Source organism: Pygocentrus nattereri, chromosome 18 (assembly GCF_015220715.1).
Source record: "Pygocentrus nattereri isolate fPygNat1 chromosome 18, fPygNat1.pri, whole genome shotgun sequence".
In the NCBI taxonomy this organism is placed as follows: Eukaryota; Metazoa; Chordata; class Actinopteri; order Characiformes; family Serrasalmidae; genus Pygocentrus; species Pygocentrus nattereri.
In genome coordinates, this window is record NC_051228.1 from 36,231,726 (window position 1) to 36,244,302 (window position 12,577).

Consider the following 12,577-nt stretch of genomic DNA (forward strand, 5'->3'; position numbering starts at 1 on the left):
AGAAGATGCTGGTGTTCTCGGAACAATGGACTGTCCATCCCAGAGTCCAGACTTCAACATCCCTGAACGTGTTTGGGATTATTTGGATCTTGAGAAGCAAAAAATGCAACCAACTTCTAAGACTGAACTTTGGAGGCGTGTATAAAAAAAATATCCCTGCAGATTCCTTTAAAAACAGCAAGCAAGTCTATTGAAAAGAGTGGGAGCTGTAATAAAGGCACTGACATTACATTGAGTTGCTGAGGCTTCTGCGTTCTGCTGAATATGTTTTCTGCTTTTCTATGTGTCATTTAGTAGTTTTGGTGTGGAACGTGGAATACAGTAGAAATCAGGAAGACCTATGAGCAGACATGCCCAAACTTGACTTTACTCACATACACTGATAGAAATAAAGTTACAGTGCAGGTACATTTTTTCTTCATCAAGGTCCAAACAGTGTAGATGTTCCCTCAGAGCTCCAGCAGTGCTTTTAAGGTCTGATTGTGGAGCTTAAATCAGGTTCTCCAGGTGAAAAGTTGGTATTTGTTCCTTTTCATAACCGAATGTTTTAAAACAGAGCAGTAGAGTAAAAGCCTGGAGGCGAGGCGAGGCGAGCTTAGAGCAGAACATTTCAGTGGATTATGGTTCTGTTATGTTCCCTGACTAAAGGCACTGAGATGGATCTTTGAGGGTCCCACCCCAGTGTCAGGAGGGCCACAGCTGGGTACCTTTATCTCTGAGAGGGTATACTAGTCCACTCTTATACAGAAAGGGTGCTAAATATGTCGTGGCTTGGATGAACGGTTCTAATAATGTCCTCTAACTGAGCCAGAGGCTCCCACCACCCAACCCCCCTGCAACCCAAACGTGAGGCTATCTAGACCTCTTCTTTCCTTGTTCTCGAGGGACGATGCTGAGCTGATTGGTGGTGGAAATCCAAGCTTCCTGCGCGCAGCACAGCGCACAGCCTACGCTTCGAGCCCGGTTGGCTGCTGCGCAGATCCAGTGAGCTCAGCCCAGCTGGTGCGTTCAGAGGAGACGTGTCCCTCAACACGATCTCAGACGCTCGAAGTGAGCGCGTAAAAGCGCGAGGGGGGTTATGCATGATGCCATGTGACGAGCTAGAACCGACACACGGCGCTGGAGTGAGCGCCCAGAGAGCCGCGGACAGCCAGCGCGACGAGACACGAGCGACGGCGCCGAGCACCGAGAGAAGGGTAAGAAATCCGTGATTATGCTTCGTTTAGCTGTAAACGGGTGTCACACTGCGAGGCACACGGCGAGTCGTCAAGTTCAACGGCATATCAGCCTCGTTTGATTGCGCCTGGCGTCTCTCCAAACTGAATGCTGCCGTGCAAATCCAGCTCGGCTCCCCGTTCTTAACACATGTACGCCTTTTTCCCGTTATATGTCTAAAATCTGACTCCACAAATCTGACTGCACCACTGATGGAGACCTGAGCGTGGTTCAGCACCACGGACAGCTCTGCTATTCTTCATCTGACTTCCATTTGTGTCAAAGGGGCATCATTCCAGGAGTTCCAAGAAGTTTAAACATGTTAAGTAGACGCTGCTGGTCTTTACTGAGGCCATTTCTGCCTTTCAAAAAGGCATCAATATGATCCACGGTAATGGAAGTGTGACAGGTTTCTCTCCACGCCAGCACAGCCGGCACGCTCACACGCTAGATTAGTCATTTGCCAAGAGGTATTTTAGTCCTTAAAGAGAAAGAGTGGTGTAATTATGGGTTACGGAAAAACAGAGAGGTGATCTATGCTGCTTTGCCGTAAACTGATTGCTGTTTGTGGATCTCCGTCTTTAGGATTTTAGCACAGACTTTGGTTTAGAACATACGTTCATTTGTGGATCTTCATCTAAGAGATACGGGTCTAGTAATGTGCCAGCATTGCCCTGACAACAGCTTTTCTTTGTCGCACTTCAGCAGTGGAGGATGGGTGAGAGGGGGCCAGCCATCTCCAGAGATGCCGTCCTAGATGTTCCGTCTGAGCTTCTTTTACCATTATCTGTTGCAGATGCCCTGAGGGAGCTACCTGCGTTCGGCACAGACTGATCTGAAAGGCAGCAAGAAATGGGGGTTTTGCTGTTCTTGCTCTTTACGCTGCTTGGAGACGACACCAGGCCCGTGAGCCTGGGCGCGCTGGTCCAGGCTCAGTCCAATGAGCGCCGGGTCTTGGCACACATCCCTGGAGACATCATCATCGGGGCGCTGTTCTCGGTGCATCACCAGCCGCCGGCCGACAAAGTCCACGAGCGAAAATGTGGGGCGGTTCGCGAGCAATACGGCATCCAACGCGTGGAGGCCATGATGCACACGCTGGACCGCATCAACGCTGACCCCGACATCCTGCCCAACATTACGCTGGGCTGCGAAATCCGCGACTCCTGCTGGCACTCCGCCGTGGCTCTAGAGCAAAGCATCGAATTCATACGCGACACGCTGGTCTCCGCCGAGGAGGAGGAGAGCATGTCCAAGTGTGCAGCCGATGGCGGAGGGATGCCAATGAGAGGGAAAAAGCCCATAGTGGGTCTCATTGGGCCTGGCTCCAGTTCGGTGGCCATCCAGGTCCAGAACCTTCTCCAACTCTTCAACATCCCTCAGATCGCCTACTCAGCCACCAGCATGGACCTCAGCGACAAGTCCCTGTATAAGTACTTCATGAGGGTGGTGCCTTCGGACGCTCAGCAGGCCAGAGCCATGGTGGACATTGTTAAAAGATACAACTGGACCTACGTCTCGGCCATTCACACTGAAGGTAAGACATGACGTGCGCTTAATGACCGCACTTCACACACTTCTTAGAAATAAAGTTTGGGATTTGGAGCAGTGCCATAGAAGAACCACCATTCAGTTCAGTGGGTTTAATTGGGTTTCTTGACCCGTTAACTATCCAGGTTTATTTCACACAAAAGCCTATTATTCAGTAGCTACAGGGACTTCAATGCAAACTAATGGACTTACTCTTAGGTTATAGAAGAGTGCAATAAAACTTTGGGCACATGGCTTGTTAAGGAGTTACTCTCGTACATGGTCAGGGTCGTTACTCCAGCTCAAAGTTATGTTACACTCTTCTATAACCTCAGAGTAGCTTGTTTAGCTTGCATTGAAGATCCTGTAGTTACTGGATAGTAAGCCTCAGTGTGGAATATGCCTGAAAGGGCCTTTAAGTATAAGATATTCGGTTTTCTGTGTCTGCAAAATAGCAGCAGACATACATTTATCATAACACAGAAGCCTCAACCACTAAGCCTATCAGATTGTTCAGTATGTACCATAGCAAAATCCTTTTGCCATTATTCTGGCTTCTTCTTTTTCAGGAAACTTCATTTTAGTTTTCCACAGATACCAGAATATAAACAGAATATTCATATTTCGTGTGTCCACTCACTGCCTTTACTCCACTCCTGTTCAGGAGCCTTACATCCAACTTCTCAAGGGAAGCGCAGGGATACTTTTCCACACGTCCAAAGTTCAGATCTCATGATCCAAGTAATCCTAAACACATTCAGTAACGATGAAGTCTGGACTCTGGGGTGGTCAGCCCATTGCTCTGAGAACAGCAGCAGCTTTTGTGTTTGATTTTCAGACTTTCTTCCGTTTTGTCTGTTTCATTTTTCTCAATATCGGCTTCCGGGCAGCTGCACATCCTTTCAGACTCATAGTACTGAGTCGTCTTCTCACAGTGGAAGGATGAACAGAAACACCTGTGGACTCTTTTTTCAGATCTGAAGCACGAGCAGTTGATAAAAGCTGCTGTTTATCTCATGGTGATGGTGTTGGTGGTCTAGCAGGTCTTGCACGGTTGTTATGAGTCCCATTTTTTCGATATCTTTTAGTGAATATTTTTCAACTTGTGCTTAATGTCCATTTTGACTAGAGATGAAATCAATGAAGGGTGGTCTTTTGCACAGTACTGCAGGTTGGGGGTTGAAGTTTGCCTCTGCAGAGGTAAAAGAACGTAAAAGGATATTGGCGGTGGGATGAGTTTGTTAATCTTTAGGGGACCGTTTTTTTGGAGAATGGTGAATTGCTGGTGGCCGTGACTGTGAGGCTCCATCAAAACTTGTTACAAGTGAATCCTTTAGACAGGAGATGCTCACTGAATCCCCAGCCTGACAGGTAAGCATCTCAGCTACCACACACAACACCCCGTTTGGGATTTGTTTGAAAGGTTTTCTCTGAAATATTAATTTCTTGTGTTGTCTGCAACAATGCAGCAAGTATTATCTTTCACGTTTAGCAGAGTTAGATATTGTTCTGGAGGTTTGATGCAACAGAAACCCATATTAGTCCTGGCCAGTGTTCTGACACCTTTCAGTGCACTCTTTACTGTTAATGGTGGGCAGCTGAAGTGCTGAATTTCAATGGGCAGTCACACAGCTGGTTAAAGGTGCAGCTGTGTAGCCCAGAATCCTGCAACAGAAAATGATTTCTAAAAAAGAGACCATCTTAGGTCCAGGATGTTTTGGACTCTCCTACACCGTGCAAACATTTATTCCAGTTATTAATTGTTTTTACCAGTTATTCAAGTAATTCACTCAGTATTTGGAAACATTACAACTAAAAAACAACCACATATGTATCACTGTTGTCAGGGGAAAACCTTGTATCTCCAAAATGGAAATTTTACAGGAGAAGGAAAAACCTACTTTACTTCTAATGTAAGTCAATGGAACCAGACGTCTTTCTAGGTCATTTTGGGTCATTTCGTTCGGTCCATTCATCATGAATTTTACATACAATATAAAGGGCAACAGGCATTTTCACATCATGTCAAAAACTGAAAAACGCCATGTTTGTCTTTATTACCGTTTTTTTAGAGACTTGCTTCAAGTTTTCCAAAGAAACCTGTAGGGATATTTTTTCACATCTCCAAAGTTCAGTCTTAGAAGTTGGTTGCATTTTCTGCTGCTCACACTTCAAGCAATAACAAACGCATTCAATAAAGTTGAGGCCTGGACTCTGGGGTTATCAGTCCTTCACTGCGAAAAATGTCTCATCAGATCGCAAAACTTCATGTGGTAACAAATTAACTACTTTATAATACCGAAATAGATATTTTCAATAAACAATTCTATTCTATTACCATTACAGTGTCTCTGAGAACACCAGCAGCTTCTTTGTTTGACTTCCAGATTTTGTTTGTGTGTATTTGCTTTACCCAGTTATGACTTTTTGACAGCTACACATCCTTTCAGACCCACAGCGCTGGGTGGAAGGATGGACAGAAACACCTGTGGATGTTTTCAGATCTGAAGCAGCTCGATTTTCTCCTCTCGCTCAGAGATGAAAGCTTTAAGTGCTTTAAGTGATCTGATGGGGGCAGTTTAGTTTAGTGGTCTTGCACGTCTTGCGTGGTTGTTAGTCCCATTTTCTCTATACATTCTATCAAACTCCTTTTCCTATTTTTCAACCTATTTTTTCCTTCAACTTTCCCCTTCATTATATAAGTGGATTATCCAATATCTAATCATCTCAGAAATATTTCCCGGAAAATGGAAAGCATGATAGCAGTTTTAATGTGAAATTAGATAAATGAAAGGTGGTCTCTTGCCTAGCTCTGTGTAACATGATATGTTAAAGGGGACAATAAAAAGGGTTGCCATAGAAGAACCGTTATTCCCCAAAGAGCCCATACGGTCTAACGTTTTTCAAAGACCCACAGTCCATCACTCGGCACTGAGGGTCATCACTGGAGACCCTTATAACACTCGTCACTGCAGAGTGGATGAGAAAGCTGGTTGGCCCTCACTGGCTACACGGCGGGAAACACACGGGTTTATTTCCATTTAGAAAACACTCTCTGGCCATTTGCCAGAATATATTACTCCAATAACTATAAATAACGATGTTTATCAGAGTCGATCCAGTGGCTACATCACATGCCAGGTACCGAGGGTTTTTACTGAATTGGGAAAATCTGCTTTTAGTTCCAGCACCAGCAGCTGGACCCTCAGTACAGGACACACTACAGCTCAGCTCGCTGGGTCACTCGGGCCACCTCCACCCTGCCTGCCACTGTTTTACCTGATTTTTCACCGTTTTTATTTTATTTTTATTATTTTATTAAATTTATCTATTTGTCGTTTTATCCATTATTATTCATATTCTTATTTGAATGATTATTGTTTTATTCATATTTGTCATTTTAAAAAATGCAGTAGGTTTTTAAAACTTATCTTCCTCTTGTTTTATTTTGACTTGATTTTATTAACCTTTACATCTTATGTATGTTTTCATTTCTGTTTCATTATTTGTCTTTATATTTTTATGTATTATTATTATTAATGTTTTACTTTTTATACCTACCTGATCTGAGTCGTCACGTATTAAACTTACGTTTACCATTTGATATGTTCCTTCACATCATCAATCCCTTGCCCTCGATGTTCTCCGAGACTATATGTCCAGTGACCTTAGTTTAAAGAGTGTAGATCAAACAAGGAGTCGTAACGCATTATTCCAAAGTGGAATCACAAACCTGCGCGCATGGTAATTATTGGAACTCTCATTTTATGCTGTTAATAAGTTCATCCTGACCAAATACATTAACTTTCCTCAGTGCGTTTGAAAAATGAACCGTGTGTCAAGGCCCCAGCCAATAGCAGCCCTGGTGGGCTCCATGACAGATGACCTGGCAGACAAATGTTAATTACAGCACCAGTTATATATGGAAGGCAGAGCGGTGGAGCGTCGGCTCCTGCCAAAGAGGACTTTAACAGTAATCTTACGGCAGAAGGTGCAGGAGTACAGGGCTGCATACACTGATAAACATTCATTCCATACTAATTTGGGTATTAGGCTGAGGTAGCTAAGAACAAAGTATCTAATAATTGCCTTTTAAAAGAGGCGTTGAAAATGAATCACCACCTCTAATCATATCGCTCTGGATCTTATGATGCCACAGCCTTTTCCGGCTTCAGCCTGAACAGTGTTTTCCAAAATCCATGGATTTTTACTTCGTCATCAGCAACATTAACTGGAATTGATCTGAAACTCCCCCGTGTTATTACTGCCCTGTTTGCCTATAAACAGTTGATGGGCATATTGAGACCCAGCATGACTCCGTTACTGTGGTTACTGTGTAGGCGCCCTGCTTTTGTTTTTCGTCACTCTGTTTGTGTCATGACAGACCATAGAATTCAGCAGGACAGCTTGGATCACTTTCTGAGGGCCCATCCTGATCAGCATTTACATATTCGCTTTATTTTTCCTTCTAGTGGGCGACAGGCATGGTATAATTAATTTCCCAGGTGGAGCGTACCGTGCTCAAAGGCTGTTAGTCCTGGGTAGGCGAAAGAAAATGAGGTCCGCAAACTACCTTAGTGACCATTTTCTCCTCACACCGAAAAAGGGATGCGCTGACTTGACTTTAACATGTAAACGACACAAGCCGCTACTACAGCTGTCTAAATGTTAGGAAAGTTGGACTTTCCTGTGCAGGTACAGTGTAAGAACTCGTATAATGTTTGTGAACAGCAGTTCTTACAAATGTAATTTGACGTACAGTTGGGTCGATATTTCTGAGGAGATTACATTTAAGATAATCCGCTTGCATAAGAGAGAGGTCAAACGGAAATAAGTGAGAAAACCGGAGTTTCTGAAACTGGAGATCAAAAAATTATTCAAATATGCAGAATAATAACTGTGCAAGACACCGAAACCGTCGCCATCTGATAAGCAGCGCTTGAAAATCGAGCTGCTTCAGATCTGAAAAGATCCACAGGTGTTTCTGTCCATCCTTCCACTGTGAGAAGACCACCCAGCACTGTGGGTCTGAAAGGATGTGTAGCTGTCAAAAAGTCATAACTGGGTAAAGCAAATACACACAAACAAAATCTGGAAGTCAAACAAAGAAGCTGCTGGTGTTCTCAGAGACACTGAAATGGCTCATGCGCTAACGCACAAAAATGACATTGTTTATTGAAAATATCGATTTCGGCTGAATAAAAGTAGTTCATTTACTTGTTACCACATGAAGTTTTGCGATCTGATGAGACATTTTTCGCAGTGAAGGACTGATAACCCCAGAGTCCAGGGCTCAACTTTATTGAATGCGTTTGTTATTGCTTGAAGTGTGAGCAGAAAATGCAACCAACATCTAAGACTGAACTTTGGAGATGTGAAAAAATATCCCTACAGGTTTCTTTGGAAAACTTGAAGCAAGTCTCTAAAAAAACGGTAATAAAGACAAACATGGCGTTTTTCAGTTTTTGACATGATGTGAAAATGCCTGTTGCCCTTTATATTGTATGTAAAATTCATGATGAATGGACCGAACGAAATGACCCAAAATGACCTAGAAATACGTCTGGTTCCATTGACTTACAAAGAACCCGCTGGTGTTCTCAGAACAATGGACTGACCACCCCAGGGTCCAGGGGTTGCGCCAGCTGTGCGTAAGTTCAAACGAAGGCTAGTTGTAACATAAGTGTTTATTAAGTTCATAAGTTCTAAGCAACATTGAGCTTAGTAGCTACTGAGTATTCACACCTCGCCCTCAGTGGTGTGAGTAAACTGAGGCTGTCGGTCAGCCAGAAAACGGCACTTAAATAGCTGCATATTTGGTTTTCTCAGGGAAATATTGAAAAATAAACAGACAGTGACTATAGATGATTAGTTGAATTCAGCTTAACTAGTACACAGCGTTCTCTTCATGCTGAAGCAGCTGCCGTCGTTTCCATGGCAGCAGGTTTACTGACTAGTTCTGAACATGTTATCGTCATTTTAAAGTGACGTGCACATTAATTGTAACTGGTTAAGACTTACAGACTTACAAATTCAGTAAAAGGTTTGAAACTAAGTGTAACTAAGGACTTAGGAAGATTAAGAGACCCTTATTAGTACCATGACGGGGAAATTTCACCTCCGCATTTAACCCATCCGTGAAGTGCAACACCACATACACACTAGGGGACAGTGAGCACACTTGCCCGGAGCGGTGGGCAGCCCGATCCACGGCGCCCGGGGAGCAGTTGTGGGTTAGGTGTCTTGCTCAAGGACACCTCAGTCATGTGCTGAATGTGTTTGCGACCATTTGGAACGTGAGAAGCAGAAAATACAAGATCTAACCCAGATAGCACATTTGATATGGCCCACACCTGGACCACATCTGGCATTTAGATGTGGCCCACATACTACATGGAATGATGGCACAGGAGTGGGCCAGATGCGGTTGGCAGAACCCAGTCTGTTTACTGCCATTACAGGGACACACCTCAGCCACCTTTAAACCTCCACTGCAGAACTGGCCCACCTCTCAAAACCACTGGCACAAATATATGGGAATGTTGCACAGTGCCATGAGGCTCAGTTTCCCACACTTGGCTTACCAGCTGTAGACTGTTACGCCACTCAGCTACTTCCATTTACATGTCCACAATGGTTACTACACTGTGAAAAAGATTGCTTTCATTTAAAATAAGGTGCCTAACAGAAAAATCTAAGTTCAGTGAACTTCAGGTCAGTTTTGCTGTTTAAGGAATGTAAAATTTTAAGCAGCCACAAATCACTAAACTGAATTAGGATTCCCTTATTAGTCCCAAAACAGGGAAATTTCACCTCTGCATTTAACCCACCCATGCAGTGAAACACCACATACACAGTAGTGAACACACACACACACTAGGGGGCAGGCAGCGCACTTGCCCAGAGCGGTGGGCAGCACTATCCACAGCCCCATAGAGGAGTTGGGGGTTAGGTGTCTTGCTCAAGGGCACTTTAGCCACATACTGTCAGCTCAGGGGATTGAGCCGACGACTTTCCGGTCAAAGATTAAACTGGAAACTAGGATACATAGTAATGTTCCTAGTACTGAGGCGAGTGTGTTGGACAAACTAAAATTAGCATTTTAACCCAAGTAAAATGTGACAAAAGCTAAAATATTGTAGGTTGGATTTTTTACAGTGTACTGTGCCAAGATGCTGTGCTGCTGCAGTTTTTTTCCACTCACTGTCCATTCACTGTCCACTCTATTAGACACACCTGCTTCTTTGGTCCACCCTGTAGATGCAAAGTCAGAGACGATAGCTCATCTCTTGCTGTACAGTATGAGCTAATCATCCTCTCGTCCTTCATCAGTGGTCACAGGACACTGCCCACAGGACGCTGTTGGCTGGATGTTTTTAGTTGGTGGACTATTCTCAGTCCAGCAGTGACACTGAGCTGTTTAAAAACTCCAGCAGCACTGCTGTGTCTGATCCACTCAGACCAGCACAACACACACTAACACACCACCACCACGTCAGTGTTATTGCAGAGCTGAGAATGACCCACCACCCAAATAGTACCTGCTCTGTGAGGGTCCATGGGGGTCCTGACCACTGAAGAACAGGGTAACAGAGTATCAGAGAAACAGATGGACTACAGTCTGTAACTGTAGAACTACAGAGTGCAGCTATACAGAAAGTGGAGCTGATAAAGCGGAGAAACAAGGAGGTGGTCATGATGTTCTGGCTGATCAGTGTAAGTTGGCCACTTTTGGCTCATGTTGAGTTTGCCAGTGTCAGCAGCAGTGCCATGTTTCTGCCAGAAGTGGCCCACATCCACATGCTATCTGGGAAGGTTTGGAGGTGTGCAAAATGTGCAAAACATATCCCTGCAGATTTTATATATTTGACACCATATTTCTGTGGATTCTGAGGATTCTGTGTAATTTTCTGTTAAATATATGTTTTCTGCTTTTTTTCCTGATACCGACAGATGAATGACTTGTACTTCATGGCCGTTTTGAACTGGTCTCTGACTTTTGCACGGTATTATATTTCATTGTTGTGGAAATGGTGAACACATTTGTATCAAGTCAGTTAAAATCTTTTTTCCGAGGCACATAAATTCACCCTTTTGCTCTTGAATTTCACGCGTCCTACTTTGTAATAAAAGACAGCTGAAGGGTTTTTTTTTAACCCATTAAACCGAGCCACGTTTCTTGGCTTCGTATCATCTCAGAGCAAAGTTGTAGGCAGTGCCATCGCAGCACATGCGGCATGCAGTCCTCTGGCAAAGAGGAGCGCAGAGCGAGAGCGAGCCTTTGAACGCTGTGCCCCAGGAGGAGAAGCAGACAGAGAAATGCGGAAAAGAAAAACTGCGACTAAACTTTTGATAGCCTGGAAGCTTGAAATGAGAAACAAAGAAACTGGGAACAGATTGAAGGTTTAACAGGAATATAATTCTGACGATGAAAATCTCTGACCTCACCGATTCATTCACCACTACATCGTCGACGATTTTGGTTTCAAAACTGTTTTAAAGAACATGCTGACTGCACAGAGTCACGACACACTGACAATAAAAACAACACAGTCTTACAAATAAAGGGTTCTTTATGTGATTCCACAGAATAATGGTTCTCAAATTGGACCTCAACGTCCAACAGAGGGTCTATATTTTGTACAACACACTGGGCAATAAGAGTTCTGCATATTACCAAAAAATGTTTATGACTTGTGACAACAAACTTTTTTTAGTGCTGCATAGAAGCTTTTTAAAATGTTCTTTGAAAAACATGTCCAACGTGATTTCCATCATAGGAGCCATTTACCCATGCAAAGAACAATGTATGCAATAAAATGTGTTCAGGGAGATTCACTTGAAAGAGGCCCTGAATATTCTCAAATAACTCCCTCAATGATGGAACAATCTGAACCAAACAACGTGCAATGAGCTCCTCAGTGTAGGAGTTTTGAACAAGCCAGGATGCCTGTGCGTCGGAGTGATGAGGAAGGCTCTGGACTTCTGAGGGCTTCTGAGTGCAGACCCCCTTCATGTGTCTGGCAGAAAACGGAGATTCACTTCCAGCGTCCCATGTGACGCAATCGGTTACACACGTGTTGAGTTATGTAGCTTATTTTCTGGTTCAGATTGCTTCATCCTAACAGGAGTTACAACAGAATATACGGGGCCTCTTTCAAGTGAATCACCCTGTATAACTATTGCCTTTGAAAATAAACCCTTGAAGAACAATTTTTTTAATAAAAGTCCTCCCTGAGGACTGCCATAAAACCACTCCCATAGAAAAAAAACATTTGGTTCCCTAAAAAACAGTGGATGGTTCTTGAGGGAACCATTTTTGTACATGAGATGTTTGAGAGGGAAGAACCTTAAAAACATCTACATGACAGAAAGCAGATGTAATCTCCAGGACCAGGACTGAGTACCCCTGACCTATTGGTTAAATTAGTATATAACCTTATATACACTGCTCAAAAAAATAAAGGGACCACTCAAATAACACATCCTAGATCTGAATGAATGAAATATTCTCATTGAAGACTTTGTTCTGTACAAAGTTGAATGTGCTGACAACAAAATGACACAAAGATCATCAATGGAAATCAAATTTATTAACCAGTGGAGGCCTGGATTTGGAGTCACACACAAAATTAAAGTGGAAAAACACACGACAGGCTGATCCAACTTGATGTAATGTCCTTAAAACAAGTCAAAATGAGGCTCAGTATTGTCTGTGGCCTCCACGTGCCTGTATGACCTCCCTACAACGCCTGGGCAGCTCCTGATGAGGTGGTGGATGGTCTCCTGAGGGATCTCCTCCCAGACCTGGACTAAAGCATCCGCCAACTCC

General features: G+C 43.6%; 1 protein-coding gene across 1 annotated transcript in view; it reads left to right on the top strand.

Moving 5' to 3' along the window:
- The first annotated feature begins 741 nt into the window (after positions 1-741).
- The window catches only part of grm5a (glutamate receptor, metabotropic 5a), a 59,356-nt gene continuing 47,520 nt past the window's right edge, over positions 742-12,577 (top strand). The window contains exons 1-2 of the mRNA XM_017691412.2: positions 742-1,196; positions 2,012-2,752. Of these exons, the coding sequence (XP_017546901.1) occupies positions 2,068-2,752 (685 nt within the window). The 5' untranslated portion in view covers positions 742-1,196; positions 2,012-2,067. The remainder of the gene's footprint in view (positions 1,197-2,011; positions 2,753-12,577) is intronic.